At 37.7% G+C, this 18,906-nt stretch overlaps 2 protein-coding genes across 2 annotated transcripts in view; both read right to left on the bottom strand.

Annotated features, from left to right (window-relative positions):
- Positions 1–10,181, bottom strand: part of mpp2b (MAGUK p55 scaffold protein 2b) — a 53,931-nt gene extending 43,750 nt beyond the window's left edge. The window contains exon 1 of the mRNA XM_044103651.1: positions 9,780–10,181. The gene's annotated coding sequence lies outside the window, so the exon portion shown is untranslated. The remainder of the gene's footprint in view (positions 1–9,779) is intronic.
- Positions 10,182–10,281: 100 nt separating this feature from the next.
- On the bottom strand, positions 10,282–12,981 carry LOC122823730 (peptide Y-like). The gene is made up of 4 exons (XM_044103652.1): positions 12,843–12,981; positions 12,447–12,634; positions 10,817–10,897; positions 10,282–10,565 (listed from the first exon to the last, which is right to left on the bottom strand). The coding sequence occupies exons 2-4, from the start codon at positions 12,632–12,634 to the stop codon at positions 10,541–10,543; spliced, it is 294 nt and encodes a 97-aa protein (XP_043959587.1). The 5' UTR covers positions 12,843–12,981; the 3' UTR covers positions 10,282–10,540.
- Positions 12,982–18,906: the final 5,925 nt, after the last annotated feature.

The following is an 18,906-nucleotide window of genomic DNA, read 5'->3' on the forward strand; positions in this document are numbered from 1 at the left end:
CGGAAGAATCAGACACAAGTCAAAGATGGTGGAATGATCTTAGCAATTTGCACGAATGTCTTAAAGAAAATGCTGTTTGTGTTCCTAAAACACAGTATAATCCACTGCATTGTGCTCAGATTTGGTATTGAGCGGTATGTGTCCTGGGAATCTGAACTGTCTTTGCTCTTGGATTGGTTTTTCTCCACACACACAGGCTTTCACATATGGCAGGGAAGAGATCGGCTCAGTAGCACAGCAGCCCAGCAGCCATGACATCACAGTCAGAGACTTGCTATCATCTCCACTCGCTCTGACAAAACAAAAGGCTGGCTTTGTGTGCCGGCTTTCTGTCATGTGGACACTCACAGATCTAAAATTATATCTGCTGCCATTTTTAGGATACCTGGTATCATCCAAATATTACATAACCAATAACCAGTCTCAACAGAACACTTGGTATTGTCAGTATTAAGTCTGCTGAATTGCTTCATCGTGCTTGTTGTTATTCTGCAAGGTCCCTGAAGGTAGAGAAGGCAGACATGTGAGACAAACAGTCCAAATAAAGCCTTCCTCCTCATCTTTGTCCCGGGGCCACGACACACACAGGCCGTGGCTCAGGTGTTTATATGCCAGGTGTTAAAAAAAAAAAAAAAAACGCCTTCAGCCATCCTCGCTCTGCGGCCACATTACACACAGGAGCACACGTGGCAGCAACCAAACAAGCCCTAATCCACACATGCATGCTGGCGTAGAGCCTAAAAATAGAGCCGCGCTCCCACAGGTTCATCTCGTCTCATTTCTTTACATGGAAAAACCGTTGTATCCAAGACAACCACGGAGGAGATCACCGTCTCCACCCCACCCTCCCCTTCCTCGGCGCTTTGCCATGGCAACAAGGGAAAATGCGTAAAATAATAATAAGTTGTGAGCTAAAACCGGTCCTAAAAATACGGTGCTGCTTTCAATCTGAATATTTGTGAAATAGTTTGTAGATACAGGTCAGAGGTCAACATTTCAGTCCTTTTCAGGCCTATTCAGTTGCATGCAGGCAAAACCTGGTGAACAGAAGATGTCAGACCTTCCTGAGGACCGTTTACTTCCTGACCTACCTCCTTTTAGTCATGTTGGCATTGATTACTTTGGTCCTATTGAAGTAAAAAGGGGACGAGCTCAGGTGAAACGATGGGGAGTCATATTCACCAGTCTGGTGAGTCGAGCTGTCCACCTGGAGATGGCAAATTTCTTAACCACAGACTCGTGCATAAATGCTATACGCAGATTCATCTGCAGAAGAGGATCAGTGATGAGCATCAGAACAGACTGTGGGACAAACTTTGTGGGAGCACAAAAGGAACTATGAGAAGCATTAAGAGAGCTAAATCATGAGAAAATCCAAAAGACTCTTTTAGTAGAGGGAATAAAATGGATTTTTAACCCTCCTTTTGGGGCTCACTACGGTGGAGTCTGGGACAGACCAATACGTCTATTCAAAAAGACCCTCATATCTGTTCTAAAGGAACAAACACTGGATGATGAAACCCTGTCAACAGCACTATGTGAAGTGGAAGCCATTCTAAATGACAGGCCAATAACTTCAGTGTCAAATAACCCCTATGACTTAGAACCTCTAACACCCAACCATTTCCTCCAGCTGAAAGGAAAAGCAACAAAAAAAGCAATATATATATATATATATATATATATATATATATATATATATATACATATATATATATATATATATATATATATATATATATATATATATATATACAGAGAGAGAGAAACTTCATATTATTTCCTGGAACAGTTAATACTAAACTGATGAAGAAAATAAAGGTTTCCTTCTTTGCGTCTTATTTTTCTCCTTCTCTGCCTGAAGAAGTCTGCGACAGCCTCCGACCGACCACCCGACCCTATGACCCCGAATGGGACACAGCACACAGAGAGAATAAATAATTGAAAGGATGATTGCTCCACGGTTCAGTAATTTCAAAATAAAAGGTGCTTTACGCATGCAAATGAATGCACACAGTGTGCTGCTGCTTGGTGGCAGCCGTCAACAGAATGGAAAGTGAGTAGCTGGTGAATTTTAACTAAACTAACCTTACTGTGGCTTGAAAATCTAACTGTAAATGATGAACTACTGGCTAAGCTTTGAGATATACGAGGAACAAACTAAAACTATTTTTGTTATTATGTACAAACTGCCTAACAATAGCTTAACACCATCATTATACACGTTATATAAAATTCAGTCCTTATTCTACTGTATGTTATTCTTAACTTCAATTTTATTCTTCACAAAATGTAAACAGAAATAGAGTAGTGTCAGTTTTTATTGATTGTAGGACTTTTCTGTTGTCTTTGGCAAATATTTCCTGTTAGCGCTGGACACGAGCGTTTGTTTAGGTTGTATTTACCCAGAATGCCCTGCACTGCAGTCTTCTTCCTGTTTTTTTTTTAGCGGTTTCCGGTAAGGGTGCAGAAAATATGCTTCTATAGAAAATCGCGATTCCTATTTTTAGGAATATTGAGCTCAATTCAAAAAGCTGAAAAATCTGCTTAATTTTTTGTAGAATTATATTTTGAAAAACATTTTTTGATTTAAGCAAAAGCCAGGCTGCTAAGCTAACCTGACACGGGTAAATTATGCACAAAGCTATTTATATTTAAATATAAACTGTTCGATACAGTATGTAACTTCATAGAACAGTTTGAAATAAATGCACTATTTGTTTACACTGTCTTCTCCTCATTAGTCACATAATTTAAAGACAATTTCTTGACAAAAAAAGAGTTATGAATCAAGTCAAATCACTAAACACTGAAATAATGTTATCAAATTTAATTATTTTTATTTTTAAACACAAAATAAGATGAAAAAATAAATAAATTAACAATTCATAAGAAAAAAAATTAATCAGTAATAAATAAATAAAATATAATAATAACACAGCAGCTATAGAAGACTAGATAAATGTAATTATTATAATTCAGATTCAAATGGCTGTATTAACAGTTCTTTAACCTTTAACTTTCTGAACATGAATGGAACATTGAACATAAACTGTTATAAATATAACAGTTTATAAACTGTTTCTTCTGCCTACTTCATACAGCGAGAGGTCTGGCAGCCCTAAGTAGAGCTTGAAGATGCTTGTCAGTAAGTCTGGACCTGTACTTGGACTTATTGAAGTTCAAGGTAGAGAAGAGCTTTTCGCACAAGTATGTGCTCCCAAAAAGACACATGGTCCGCTTGAACATTCGGGAAAGCTCAGGGAAGCTGGGTGGCAATTCTCTCAAAAATTGCCCAAGCTTGTCTGCTTTTCCACTCACCTCCCTGAACTTGGCTTTGAGTTCAGAGAGACACTCTTGAGTCAATGAGCTCCATTTGAAGCACTGTGATTGGTAAGTTAGTTCAGCTCCGCACACAACACTGAAAAGTGCCAATCATATCAAACTCATGGGCAGTGTTGGTATAGTTACTTTGAAAAGTAACTTTAATCGGACTACTGATTACTCCTTAAAAAAGTAACTTAGTTAGATTACTGACTACTTGATTTGGAAAGTAACTAAGTTACACTAAAAGTAATTTTTTAGTTACTTTCAGCAGCTGCTAACAACAACGCTCTGCCTCCTGGGAAAATCACATTGAGCTTTGCCAATGCTTATTTTTTGTAAGCTATTTTATAATGGTAACATCAACAATGCGTCTCCACTGATACGGTTGAACTTAAGATGATATTGTATAAAAATAAAAAACGTGAGTTGTATGTGTGGTCCCCTGTTGTCTGGAAAACTCTAAGAACGATTTTAAAGCCCCCTAGCTTCAGGCAGAGCCTCCATTTTTCTTGAGGAATTTTAACTCACAGCTCAGATGGCTGCACAGATTTGTGACACTTATCTTAGTATTAATAATTAGAATTAAGTTGCCATTATAATTAACATACGGAAGTGCATTCGCGTTTTCTACGTTGTTGTGCTAATCATATTGGTTCTTTTGCAGTTTTCTGGCTGTCATAACATGTATGAAAAGTGTATCAAAAATAAACAAACAGGTGGGTGTGAAGTTGTATGGGGGCCCTAAGCTGTACAGCCCCGGTCCCCATCTTGGCTCCGGCCCTGGTTGTTACTAACATTTCCCCTGAAAAGGAACATGAGCTGAACCTTGAACTAAAACCTTCCTCTAAGAAACACACAACAGATCAGAAACTCTCCTCGATGCTGTAATGACTCAGTCACTGAAACTAAGTCCCAACATGGTGAGGCACCTGCAGCACTTTAATAAAACTACCAGATCTTTGCCAACAAATAACTGCTTGTGTTTAATAAAAATCTACTCATTTGCTACATACGGTCTGCTCTTTCAATATTTCCAAATGTGTGACTCTGCCATTTTCATAGAAAATTATTCAATTTAATGCTCTGGTGGGAAGGAAAGATGTGAAGTAATTTTTTTTACTGAAGGATTATTTTTATAGACTAGAGGAAGCAGAGCTCTTAAATTTTTAAGGAACTGCTGGGACCTGAAATGTTTCTGTCCAGGTACATCCAGGCGTGATGATCTTAACTCCAACACGCCGGGGCTGTCAAAGGCTCCAAAATATACAGCAAATCCCTGGATTACTAAAGGGAACAACCTAATAGGGTGAAGAGGTTTCTTTCATCTCGGTGAACAGCTCTGAAACGAGGCCTCTGTGACTAAGGCTCAACATTTTTAAAAAAAATATCAAATAAAGGGGTTCTTATTTGATTTTACATCCTGGAGAGATGTTTTTAGAGCTATAATTTAGCAGAAGTCATTCAATATTATATGTTTCTAATAAAAATATCTGGGAAAGTAGGTTTTATCTAGCAGGACAGTATAATGCTCTATTTTCTTCCAATCAAACTTGGGAGTGACAAAAAGCAAACTATCCACTATTCAATAATAAACCCGGTTACAAATTAGAGGCATTGCTAATTTATTCGAAGGTGGGATGAAATGAGTACATTCTCAGTCCTGAGATTTGTAATTAACTGACTGATTGCAATCTGTGTGCTAAACTGGGTGAAAACAGCAGGGGTCAGCGACTTACTTCTCTCAGAAAATGCAAATCAAACTTTTATGTGATTTTTTTTTCTGAACTCTAGTTGATATTCTGTAGAATAAATAAAACTAACTTACACAAAGTAAAGAAGAGGGTCTTTTTTGTGGCCATTGTGACGATGTGTTGAACAAAGTTGGTGGAATTCTGAATCAACTTTACCTCAGATAACATCCAGCTTGTTAAAGCTCGGACGGATTTGTCTTCTAAGAGGACAATTATCCCAAACACACATCAAAAGTTATATTCAATATGGAGAAAGGAAGGTGATATTAGGCAGTAGAAAGGAACTTAAAATGTCTGCATTATGCTTCAAAGGAAAACAATTTAAGGTCTGATTTGTGTCAGATGCATCATAATACCTGCAAAGGTTTGCGGTAACCTAGCAACTTGTTAAAGGACAATTTATGCAGTGATGAGTAGAGTATCTAAAAAATTACATTCACGCAAGAGTAGCACTTTATATTATATTTTCACTTAAGTAAAAGTAAAAGTATCCATCCAAGAAGTTACTCAAGTAAGTGTAAAAGAAAATTATGTGGTAAAAAATGTACTTAAGTACTAAATAACTGATTAGAATATTTTAAATGAAAATAATTATTAATAATATAAAACTAACATAATAATAATAATTAATAATAATAATAATTATTATTATTATTATTATTATTACAAAGAACATCTAATTTAATATATTAAAATAATGTAATAAAATAAGACAACAATATGTCTGATGACATTATGTGTGAATTCTGATATTTTAGGGACTAAACTGGGAAAAAAACAGATAAATAAAATTACGAAATAAACTTAGACAGAATTTTATTTTTTTTAAATCTTTTCTTGTTTTCAACATAAAACTTCTGAAACCAATGGTTACACTAGGTAATGTATACAGCTCTGGAACAAAATAAGAGCCCTCTGCCCTGAGCCACGTTATTATTCCACCAAATATTGATTTCTGATCTCTTCTTGAGTTGAAACTTTAGTATTGTTGTTTCTAAATGAATATGAACTTGTTTTCTCTGCAGTATTTGAGGTCTGAATGAACTGCATCTTTTTCGTTATTTTGATCATTTCTCAGTTTCTGCAAATGAAAAATCTTTGCTTGGAATTTCAGAGACATGTTGTCAGTAGTTCATAGGACGAATGTTCATTTTACTCAAACTTATACCTATAAAGAGTAAAATCAGAGAAACTTGTAACATAACCACAATGTTTGACTAAATAAATAAAAAGTAAGTATATCATACTGTTTTTAGAACAGTTTCAATTGATTGTTGAATTATCCTAAGTTTCCACTGTTTAAAACTGATTTTTGGGCAGCAACATGCTGGTTTTAGGTGCAAGGGCCGTGTGTGTCGGAGAGGAAGACACACACCGTTATATGTTTCTAATAAAAATATCTGGGAAAGTAGGTTTTATCTAGCAGGACAGTATAATGCTCTATTTTCTTCCAATCAAACTTGGGAGTGACAAAAAGCAAACTATCCACTATTCAATAATAAACCCGGTTACAAATTAGAGGCATTGCTAATTTATTCGAAGGTGGGATGAAATGAGTGGAGTTCAGTCCTGAGATTTGTAATTAACTGACTGATTGCAATCTGTGTGCTAAACTGGGTGAGCAACAGCAGGGGGTCAACGACTTACTTCTCTCAGAAAATGCAAATCAAACTTTTATGTGATTTTTTTTTTTTTCTGAACTCTAGTTGATATTCTGTCTCTAGAATAAATAAAACTAACACACAAAGAAGAAGAGGGTCTTTTTTGTGGCCATTGTGACGATGTGTTGAACAAAGTTGGTGGAATTCTGAATCAACTTTACCTCAGATAACATCCAGCTTGTTAAAGCTCGGACGGATTTGTCTTCTAAGAGGACAATTATCCCAAACACACATCAAAAGTTATTTTGCGATGGAGAAAGGAAGGTGATATTAGGAAGTAGAAAGGAACTTAAAAATGTCTGCATTATGCTTCAAAGGAAAACAATTTAAGGTCTGATTTGTGTCAGATGCATCATAATACCTGCAAAGGTTTGCGGTAACCTAGCAACTTGTTAAGGGACAATTTATGCCGTGATGAGTAGAGTATCTAAAAAATTACATTCACGCAAGAGTAGCACTTTATATTATATTTTCACTTAAGTAAAAGTAAAAGTATCCATCCAAGAAGTTACTCAAGTAAGTGTAAAAGAAAATTATGTGGTAAAAAATGTACTTAAGTACTAAATAACTGATTAGAATATTTTAAATGAAAATAATTATTAATAATATAAAACCAATATATAATGTTCTTTGTATTATTATTACAAAGAACATCTAATTTAATATATTAAAATAATGTAATAAAATAAGACAACAATATGTCTGATGACATTATGTGTGAATACTGATATTTTAGGGACTAAACTGGGAAAAAAACAGAAAAATAAAATTACGAAATAAACTTAGACAGAATTTTATTTTTTTAAAATCTTTTCTTGTTTTCAACATAAAACTTCTGAAACCAATGGTTACACTAGGTAATGTATACAGCTCTGGAACAAAATAAGAGCCCACTGCCCTGAGCCACGTTATTATTCCACCAAATATTGATTTCTGATCTCTTCTTGAGTTGAAACTTTAGTATTGTTGTTTCTAAATGAATATGAACTTGTTTTCTCTGCAGTATTTGAGGTCTGAAAGAACTGCATCTTTTTCGTTATTTTGATCATTTCTCAGTTTCTGCAAATGAAAAATCTTTGCTTGGAATTTCAGAGACGTGTTGTCAGTAGTTCATAGGATGAATGTTCATTTTACTCAAACTTATACCTATAAAGAGTAAAATCAGAGAAACTTGCAACATAACCACAATGTTTGACTAAATAAATAAAAAGTAAGTAGATCATACTGTTTTTAGAACAGTTTCAGTTGATTGTTGAATTATCCTAAGTTTCCACTGTTTAAAACTGATTTTTGGGCAGCAACATGCTGGTTTTAGGTGCGGTTGTGATAACCAAATAAAAAGGGCCGTGTGTGTCGGAGAGGAAGACACACACCGTCATATCTCTGCAGCAGGAGATTTGCCTTTATGAATGTTTGGAACAAGTGAAAGAAAAGACATAAACGGCAGTCAGAATTCGCCCCAGCGCCACAGATTGTGCATTTGGAAGCTGCATCAGAACCGTACAACCAGGAAACGCAGCCCGGTGCGAGAGGACGCCACCGAGGGGAAAGAGAGATATGCCCGGTGAGATCTGGAGTTTATTTTTCTTTTTGCGGGTTTTTGGTGGTACCACTATTTTTTCCTCATCTTATTTAGGGGGATTTTGTTTTTGTTATTTTGTTATGGTTTTTTGAATAAAACATTGTTGCTAAAAATCAACAAATTTTTAGCATCAAAAATTTGGTTGGATATGTATTTTCTTATTAAACTAACTAACATATTTTACCTGATTCCTGAGACAGAACCTTCTTGATGAAATTGTGAGTTCTGCTTTAAATCAATCATTTTAAGTGTCCTTACGGCTTTCCAGAGCTGTATGTATTAAAACAGGCTAAAATACTTACAGTGGTGAGACATATTCCTGTAAATTGACTTGATCTTTAAATGGCACAACAGAAATCTCACTTATACTGTAATTGTTTGCATCAGGTGCATTTTTGATTTAAATGAGTTTGTTCATTCAATGAAGAATCTCACAGTGGGAAAAAGATCCAGAAATTTTACCCATGTAAAAGTAACGATACTTCATAATATTTCAGAATCAGAAATATCAGAAATGTATAATCCAAATATTACTGGTGATGTATCTATATATAAGCCTGAATGTATATTTCCGATCATATGTGTACTAGAGAATATCCCCAATAAATTCAAACTTGCCCACTTGATTTTAGTTTTTAAAGCTTTCATTTTTGATAAGGCTTTAAAACACCTAAAGTAATATGATATTAATGTCCATCCATGACTGTGATAACTTCTCAGTCTATCCATCCATGGCTTTGCCTTCTTTTAACATAAAATTCTGATGAATTGCATTGTTTTGGATGGAAATACAAGCTACATTTAAGGTAACCTTAGATTAACTAGAAATTAATTAGCATCTGCTCATATCTATGTTTAATGCGGATCATTACAATAGAAATAAACTTGCATATTTTCACGCATAGCTCCTCCACATACGTCATACTACATTCCCATCCCAGCAGCACGTGCCCGTCTGTAGCTCCGCGCGCTCAACACCTCCGCAACCTTCTCAGAATGTGTGGGCATGCGCAATGGCTTCGAACAGGTGCATGACGTCCGTCCATTCTTTGTCAACATGGAAATGAAACACAGTCTGCATTCATTCCGCCGACTGTTGCGCAGGTGCAAACTCACAGGGAGGCCAGCTCGGTTAGCATTATATTAGAATCTACCGACTGGGAGAAAATAAGGCGCACGAGCCTGTCGCGTGCAGAACGTTCCTAACCTCGAGATGCAGTCCTGAGATTGGACAGTAAATGATTCTGATGGGTGGTAATGGGATTTCTCTACGCGGACCCTCAAAGAGCCAACAAATGACGTCAATAGTTGAATTAGCAAACAACAAAGTGTATGTACCACATGCTGAGCAACAAAGGGGAAAGGCTTAGCTTGTGATGCCGTATGAGAGCTACCCACTGATACAAACTAAGCACGACGTTCAGCCATGGCAGAAGAGCGACGTGTTGATGCGCTCACCTGCCTGCCCCCCAGGGCACCTGTATCCGGACTCTTCCCGCCTTTGAGATGCAGCAGGACAGTCAGAGCGTCCACCGGTGGTCGTCTGTCAGTTGCTGAGGCGCAGCGGAGCTTGTGTGCCGTCACTTCAGCAGCAGCCCCCCTCACAACACACACACAGCTATCTTTACCTTGCCTACAACAGCGCGCGTGCCCTTACCAACGGCTCCATTGACCAAAGGAACCGCCTCTACGCACCGGTACGGTTTCCAAAGGGAAGCCCGGGAAGCCTCGGTGATGTCAAACCGCGTGTTTAGCTCTTGTAGACCTGAGCGAAGTTAAAGGTCCGTCGGCTGGCGTCGACGAGAACCCATAGAGGAGCCGCAAACCGAAGACGGACTTGCAAATAATTTGCAAATGTGCGCGGCAAATGATTATGGTGACATCTAGTGGTAGACAATGTAACTACACGTATAAATATATTTATATATAAAAAAAAGAGCGCTAGCTTGTCAAACTTTTTTTTTAAATTCCACTTAGATCTTTATTGGGAAGAGACTTTTATAGATATAAATTATTTACAATTTTAGAGAATCAACAGATACATACAGTTACTGTCCGAAAACAAACAAACAGAAAAAGAGAGACGCTGATTTGCATGCACATTAGACAATTAAATATTGAGACTGTGTCCAGTGGCCAGTGCAGGTGCTCTCTTGCGAAATGTTTTGATTGGAGGGTTGAGGGAACTGGGTAGCTGGTTGGATTCAGTCTGGGCTCATTCACCATGTCCCAGCATAGTCGGAGCTGCAAGACAAGAAAAAAAAGGGGCAAACCCTGTAAAAATACCTAGAATATATAAAATCACGCCCTTCCCTTTTTATTTTGTTTTACTGATTGATTTTAATAACTAATGATACTCACTACACAGCTTAAGACTGTCCTTGTACATATTGCATTTCTACCTTGACAGATTAAACTGAGTTTAGAGAGGAAAAAGGTAATTATTTCTAAACATCAGTGTCTGCCCTCTGGGTGAATCCCCCATGTTTTCTCACCGTGGCTCGCCGTCTTGGTCAGAATTTGCGCCCAGCAGCAGCCAGGCAACCGCCTCCTCAGGGGAAGATCTCTTTCCATACCTGGAGAGGAAAAAAATAAAAAAAGTCAAACACTTGCTTGTAATGACTGCAATCAAACATCAGTGGGAAAGTCTCCAATGTCCTCCTTCTCTTTGCTTTACAAAGCCTGGAGGCATGACCCCCCATCAACACTGTTATGAATTTCAACCTTGGGAAATACGTTTTTTTTTTGTTTTTTTTTCCTTCCCCCGAACTTTGCTCATCAAGCTGTGATCAAAGATGGGCAAACTGCACACACTCCCAAGAAGCCTTTGTGCATGCCCTGGCAATCTCGTGCAGTCCAATCACAAATGAGATGTGCAATTATCTGAGAAGGAAATAAGGGTTTTCAAGTTCACCGGCTGGCAGGTGGACTGGTTTTCTCTGACTGTGTGCTGAAGAGCAAACCGTGCGTCTGCCTGGGGCGTGAGGCAGCTGCACTGGCAGATCCAGGCAGTTTAATTACAGAGGAAAAGGGGCTAATGCTAAGACTATACACAGCTTCCATCGCAGGACAATTACACAACCAGGAAGCTAAATAAATGCTCTGGTTTTACTCAGTCTTTTCACCCAGCGTGAAGCAGAAGGAAGTGTTCAGAATGCCACAAGAGAGGCATCGAAGGCGTCTGGCTTGGCCAACATCAGTATTTCACGCCTCATGATTTAGATGACGGGCATGACTTTAGAAATACTAACCCAGCAGTGAGTTTCAGTTGTTTCTGAAACTAAGCCCAACACTAAGTGGAGGTTTTTAAACAGGATAAGGCGGAGCAATCCTAGGACATGAGGTCATTTATTCCCCAAGAGGAAGTTGAGATTGTGTTATGGGTGATATGGCTCTTTGTCCAGAGAAGCATAGCCTGGGGCCAACAATAAAATAGTTATTTTCCAGTTCTTAAGCATGTTTTCTATTGCTTATGTGGACATGCGGTTAGAGCACATAAAGTTGATTATTTGCAGGATATGACTTCAGTTATGGCTAAGGGCCAAGGAGTCTGGGTTACTTTGATCGTAAACTTACGCATTTAAACTGGTCAGACATTTGATGGAGTGTTTAAAACACAACCTCAGAATTATCCCAACTGCATTCTGTTTGTCAAAGACATTTTATTTTGGCATTAGGCTGACATTAAAACGGATATGCTGACTGATCAGACAAGTTTATCTCAAAATACAGCAGCTTGAAAATACAGTGGCTCATTGAAAAAAAGAAGGTTATTTTTCTTATCAACCAATTGTTTACCCATCTAGATCAATTAGTAGCATTTTTCAGTTCTGATTTTTTCCCTGTAAGATAATAAAGCTTGCTGTAAATAATTTGTTTGTTTCAGAAGAGCCTCTGTAGTGTTGGGGATGGTGATGTTGGGAGGGCTGTGCCACGAATTATAGGGACTGAAGAAGGTTCTCAATGTAAAATAAATCTTATCTTTGTGTTTTTGAAGGAATAAATCATCTAACTGGTGTTCAAAATTATTTCTTGTTTTTCTTCATTTTCATGAAATAAAAGCATTCAAAATAAGGACAAAAGAACCTTTTGAACAAAGTCTCCGCCCTGATCTTCTGGACTGACCTTTGTCTGGTGATGAGGTTGATGTAATGCCTGACAGCTGTGTGGTACTTGGCCCACTCCTCCGGCGAGGCGTTGCTGTCGGGTCTCTCCGGTTTGGGGGGGTAGGCGTCCGCGAAGCCGCTCCAACACACCAGCAGGCAGACGACCAGAGCCGCGAACATCACCCACGATCTCAGTATTTTGGCCATCTGAGAAGCGAGGCTTGGGTTAAGCTTCCAGGGTCAACTTTTCTTCTTTTTTAACAACATCATTAAATAAAAGTCAACATACTGGTTTTGCTTTCAAATTGAATCCAGCATATAAACCAGAGTTTATCTGACAGTAAATTGAGCATACAACACGCAAAAAGAAAAACTTTCCGCAAATAAATCATCAGTGAACAGAGTGAAAACTTACAGTTGGACTTGTCCTGTGGTTCGGTCACCTCGGTGCTCCTGTCCTGTCCTGCCCTGTCCTGTCCTGTCCTGCTCTCCTCTCCGGTCCGTGGCGTTATATAGCGTGGGGACCGGTACCTGATGCGCTGTGGGAACTTAACCACACCCCTCTGCTGGAAGAGCGGCGCGTAAAACGCCTCGTTTATCTGCACAAAACTTATCGGCTCACGCTCAAACTCGGACGTCACAGATCTGGACGGCGAATGCATCACTTTATTTATGATTAAAACGCAATACCGAGAAAGCCACGGTTTTAATTGAAGGCTTAATTTGTGTGTGCGTGCGTGTGTGTGTGTGTGTGTGTGTGTGTGTGTGTGTGTGTGTGTGTGTGTGTGTGTGTGTGTGTGTGTGTGTGTGTGTGTGTGTGTGTGTGTGTGTGTGTGTGTGTGTGTGGGTGGGTGTGCGTGCGTGTGTGTGTCTGTGTTTGGACCGTTTTGCCTCCTATTCAGTTACATTACAAGGCGCCAAATCACACACAAAAAATAGTAATAATAATAATAATAATAATAATAATAATAATAATAATAATAATAATAATAATAATAATAATAATAATTCTGGCGCATGTCACGTAAAAACAACACAGGTTCAATTCATCCAGTCAGAAGTCGCAGTAAAGCTACGCACTGGATCCAATATAAAAAGAATGATATGCGCATCTTGTTTCTCATATTCTATAACTCTGCTGAGTAAGAAGCATTACTGTAGATGAACATGAAGCTTATAGCTGTGAGGTCATCTGCTCTTCACCTACATGAGAATTCAGCTTCCAACGGGAGGTGTATTGATTTTAGTAAGACGTTTTTGCGCTGTCCGTGGTGCTGAAATCTGTAATATTTCAACTTCTCTCCCCCACAATTGCATAAAAAATATGAAAATACTGGAGCAAAATTAATTTGTCATGTTTTTTTTAACAGCCTCACAATTCGCCACATTTCAATTCATGACACACACCCACACACACACGCACACACACAGTTGTGTTTTCATGACTTGTGGGAACTTTACATTGACTTCCATTCATTTTCTATCCCTAACCCTAAACCTAACCACCACGTCATAACCCCTAACCCAAAAACAGCATTTCCCCTCATGGGGACCAAGAAAAAGTCCCACAAGGAGCAACAGTCCCCACTATCCCACATTGTAGACAGACATGACAGAGGTCCCCACCAGGAAATACAAACCTGGTTCACACCCACACACACACACACACACACACATTTATCTGACAGAGCCCGCTCTGGAAAAGACCCACTGACTTTATCAGAACCAATAGAACTGTTTTTTCAACCTCAGTTTTGCGCTTTTTACTCAAACAGATGGATTTCATAAAGACCGATTCAATAAATTATAATATTATATAAAAGGGCATTTATTTCAGGAGACTTATTATTACCTGAAACACATTTCATAAATTAATTTCACACAGTTGGGTGTTTGACAGCCTTTATTTCTGTTAGTTGTGACAATTTTTCACTTGTGGTTCACAAACACACGACATTTTAAATTAAAATATTACATTAGACAAATATATATAAAAATAGAATACAGAAATGTGGGTTCGATAAAAACTATGCTTAATACCTGGGTATTATCAAAAAGTACTTTTAACTTGACAAATATGCCTCAATGAATATGACTGTATGTACTGTAGAGATATAAAAAAATGAATTGCTGTTTAATGTTAACACAGGATGATGTGTTGTAAGAGAATAGTTATGAATAGTTTGTTATATATAATTCTGTCCACATTGAACCAGTCTAGATATTTGTCTTTTTAAGCTTACGTCAATTTAAACAGGCCCAAAAATAAATACATATTTATACACTGTATATATATCTTTACTAACAGAGAAAATAGTTCAAAAATATCCCATAGAATATCCATTCTTACTGTGAAACGATGCAGGTTTGACCAATCTAAGCTTTTATTTATCTTTTTTTAACAAATGTTGAAATGCAGCTAAAATTCTTTAAGTTTGAGGCAGAATCCAGAACCATAAATCAGATGGTGCCAGTTTTAGCATCAACAGGTGTAGACAGACGGATGGAATCTGGTTCTAAACTGACAGAATGGACCTGGCGCCCCCAGGTCATGCTGCCCGAGGTAGTGAGCCACACTGCCTTTATCAGCAACAACAGTTACATGTTGGCAGGATATTCAAAGGTAAAAATTAAAGACTTGCTCCAACAAGGCAAGAACAAAGAATAGATTACCATGTAAACATGGTTTGTTTTTATATCTGAAGTCATAAAAAATAAACAACCAAATAATACGCTTTCAGCCACTGATGCCGTTTAAAAAAAAAAAAATTTAAAATTCATAACTTAACTGGTTGAATTAATCCGTTAAAGAGCAGTGAGAACTGTTATTGATTGAAGCTCTGAAGAAATGACTATTAATTAGTGGGAAACGAATCTCCTCCAGGAATGATGAGTTTGTCCGTTTTCTGGTGCAGCTTTGCTCTCATCAGCGCGGCATGTATTATTCAACTGGTGATGAAGAGTCTGAAAGGCCGGAGAGACTGCACACTGATCAATAATACTACTCTGCTTGAGACACACACACACACACACACACACACACACACACACACACACACACACACAGTTAGAGAAACAGGTGTAGAGGGTTTTTAAGACGCTGTTACTGACAAACAACAAGACCAAATGATTCACTGTGATGATGAAGTCGTAGTTAGAGAATACTTCACCAGTCTGCATTACATGATCTACTGAATGTGACTGTATTGTACAGGAAATATGACTGAATTGGACTGAATCTTATTTTATGACTGACTTGATTTGATTGGAATCTGGACAGAATAGTATTGTGTATAAGTGTGTATGCATTGGACCGCTTTGTCTTCTGAAGTGTTTTGAGACGACAGGCCTGGTGAGTCCTAAACTGAATTAAAGGTCACTATAAACACATTTTACAGGAGGACGTTAAGGAAGAAAATAACTCAATATTTTTATTTTTATTTTTATTTTTTCTCATAAGGTTTCTGAGGAAGAGACTCCGCACACAAAAAAAGGCCCTTCAGGTCTGAGCTGCTCACTCAGAACACGTTTATGACAGTAGCTCCTGTTTGTCTGGACTCTTCACGGTCTGCTGTTCAGTTTATGATGCCTGAAAGCAGCTCTTATCCAACAAGTGCAACCTCTTTAAGTGTGTGTGTGAGTGTGTGTGTGTTTGCATGTGCATTTTGAGTAGGTGTGCAAACAGGTGGATCATTTTGATAATGCTGGTGATGAATGCAACATTAAAAGCAGTAATGAGATATTATTTGCTTAAACTATTGCTGCATGAAATGCATTAGAGCCATTTTCATTTATTACATAAAGGTCATGCACAATCAACCCCCTGCTGAGGCATTATTTATAGCTAATTACTACACAGTATATTTCATGTTGTCCAATCTTTTTGTATTACTTACAGTTTTTTATGATTAAGTAGTTTTATGAGTTTACTAAACCAAAAATCTTTTGAGCAACAATGTTCTCCATGAGATGGAAAAAAGACAGAAACTCATCATGCTCTAGTACCGATACCAGTCAGCATGGAAGTTAGAGAAAATGTATTCCAATAAGACCAATAAATATTTGCATCAACCAGTGAAAAATGACTTCATCCAATAAACTGGAACTGGAACATAAATTAGTTCTGTTCCAGGGATCATCTCCGTTGTGTTCAGTCCACAGAGCTGCAACTGACAGGAAACGTTTCTATACATCTAGATTTATTTTACCAAAAGAAGTACAAAATATAGTTGCTTCATGAAACAAAACGCTGATCACTGATAAATGCCTTCTCTGTTGGTTAAAACCTCTTAATCACTTATTCATACATAAATATGAAGTTCATTCCACTTTTACATTTTGTACATTTCAGACCAGCAGGACAAACAGAATGATTGTGATATTTTCTGTGCTTAAAGTGAATAAATGTGTTCATTGTTCTGCAAAAAATACAACGCTGATTTTGTTCCAAGGTTTGTGCAAATCTGTGATGGTGTTTTGCTTGGTGATACTTTTCTAAACTTCGTATAGCCTGTAAGCTAAAAACTGTAACAGCTGGATCATTTGAGCAGTTAATTTGTTCATTTAGAGTGTGTGATAAATTTGGACAAACGTTTCAGCTATTAGCTGAAACTTTTGTCATTTCTAGGTTATGGCTAAAACCTAGAAACGCATTTCTAGGTGTTGGCTAAAGTTTAAATTCAGTCGCTACGCAGCAGTGACTGCTAGCCCCCAAAAATTCAACTGTTAGCCCAAAAGTCAGAGGTTCTTCTCAAAAGGTTGACCTTTTTATCTGGGCATTTTATAATCCAAAAACTTTAACTTTTTGCTGAAACTTTAATGAGTGGAACACAAATTAATTGTTAGCTAAAATGTAATATTCTAGCAAAAGTTTTGTTTTGTTTTCAGCTAAGAAGTGCAACTGTTCTTCTAACATTATGCGTCATTCTAAAATTTAAGTTTAGTTTGTTACTAAATGTTTCACCTAAAAGCTTTTAGCTATTTACCTGCTAGAATTTTTACTCCTACTCATATTTTTTCCCAAAACATCACTATTAATTAAACTATCTAGGACCCAAAGGCTTCAGCTGTTAACCAAAACTGTTAACTAACTAGTAGAAAGTTTATCTTTTAGCCAAAAAGCTAACATGTCAATCTCAAAGTCCATTAGTCTGGCAAATGTTTTAGCCATAGTTTTATTTTTATTTCCTGCCAGTAAAACGTTTTGAGTCTCAGTTAAACATTTTAACTATCAGCCACACAGTAAAAGAATATAATTTATTGTTTGCTGTAATTCTGATCAGCTGCTTTAAATCCTTTAAGCCTGATAAACCTTTTTGTTATTTGGATTTATTATGCATGAGTTTTGTTTTTTTGTTTTATTTCATGATGGTGAAGATACACACTTACAAGATTTGCTTTACTTTCCTATGTTTGAACGCCATCAGTCAGTCAAAGGTTGCAGCTTTGTGGTAAGTATCCAAACCATGAAGCCACCACGTCTTTCTAACAGATCGATTTTATAATAAAGATACTGAATGATCTGAAAGCTCTTGAAGCCGCTCAGCTGACAGCAGGAACGTCGAGTAGAAATGAAACCTCGGCGTCAGTGTTTCAGAGTTTACTGCTCAGGACATTTCAGCAAGCGTTGTGCTGCCCTGCTGAGCTCCCAGGGGACAACATGGCAACCCCCTTTAACACGTTGTTTATAGAGCTGTAAAACACAAAGGTTTTGTCTTTGTCTGTCCCTAAGCCCCTGTCAAAAACACACCTTGATTCAGGCATAAATCCCCAAAGAAACGACCATTAAAGTCCAACGGGCCGGGCTATAAAGGCTGTAAGTGGAGCTTGGTGTTACACATTAGTTATTCTCACCATTCAGAGCAATTATTATGCATCAACTTTAACCAATACTTGGGGACGATTAGTGACTTTATTTTTTGCATTTTATCATATCATTATTAATACATAAAGAGAGAACAAAAACAGATAAACCATCATGGATAAAGTATCTATGGCTAGCTATCTAAAAATGGAAGTGAAGCATTTATGTGTGTCCTGGTAATCACCCACTGCTATCTGAGTTTGTCCTGAACATTTAGTTAATGCTACTACAGTAATCGTCCTATCTCCATTCCCACTACAGCCCATAAAAACTGAATGGCAAGAAACAATAACACGCACAAAACAAGCTCATTAGCTCGCTCCAGTGTGTCCAGGTAAACGGTGAAACCCAACAGTGTGCAGATAAAGGACAGGGCAGACAGTTTGAGTTGTCACAGTCCAATAAACCCCAGCTAATGCACTTCTGAAGAGCCAGTCGGGCTCCCAGACAGGAGCCTGTGTTTGAGTTGCAATCAAGGCCTTGATAATGAGACCAGTGGGAAGCCGCTGATTTTCCAAAACTTTTTTTATTATTATTTTTTTTATCTTGTTCAGTTTCAGCAACTTTTTCTCCTCCAGCTGCAGCCCTGATGCCACTCATGTCTGGGAAGAGTGTT

This window comes from Gambusia affinis, linkage group LG20 (assembly GCF_019740435.1).
Source record: "Gambusia affinis linkage group LG20, SWU_Gaff_1.0, whole genome shotgun sequence".
Taxonomy (NCBI): Eukaryota; Metazoa; Chordata; class Actinopteri; order Cyprinodontiformes; family Poeciliidae; genus Gambusia; species Gambusia affinis.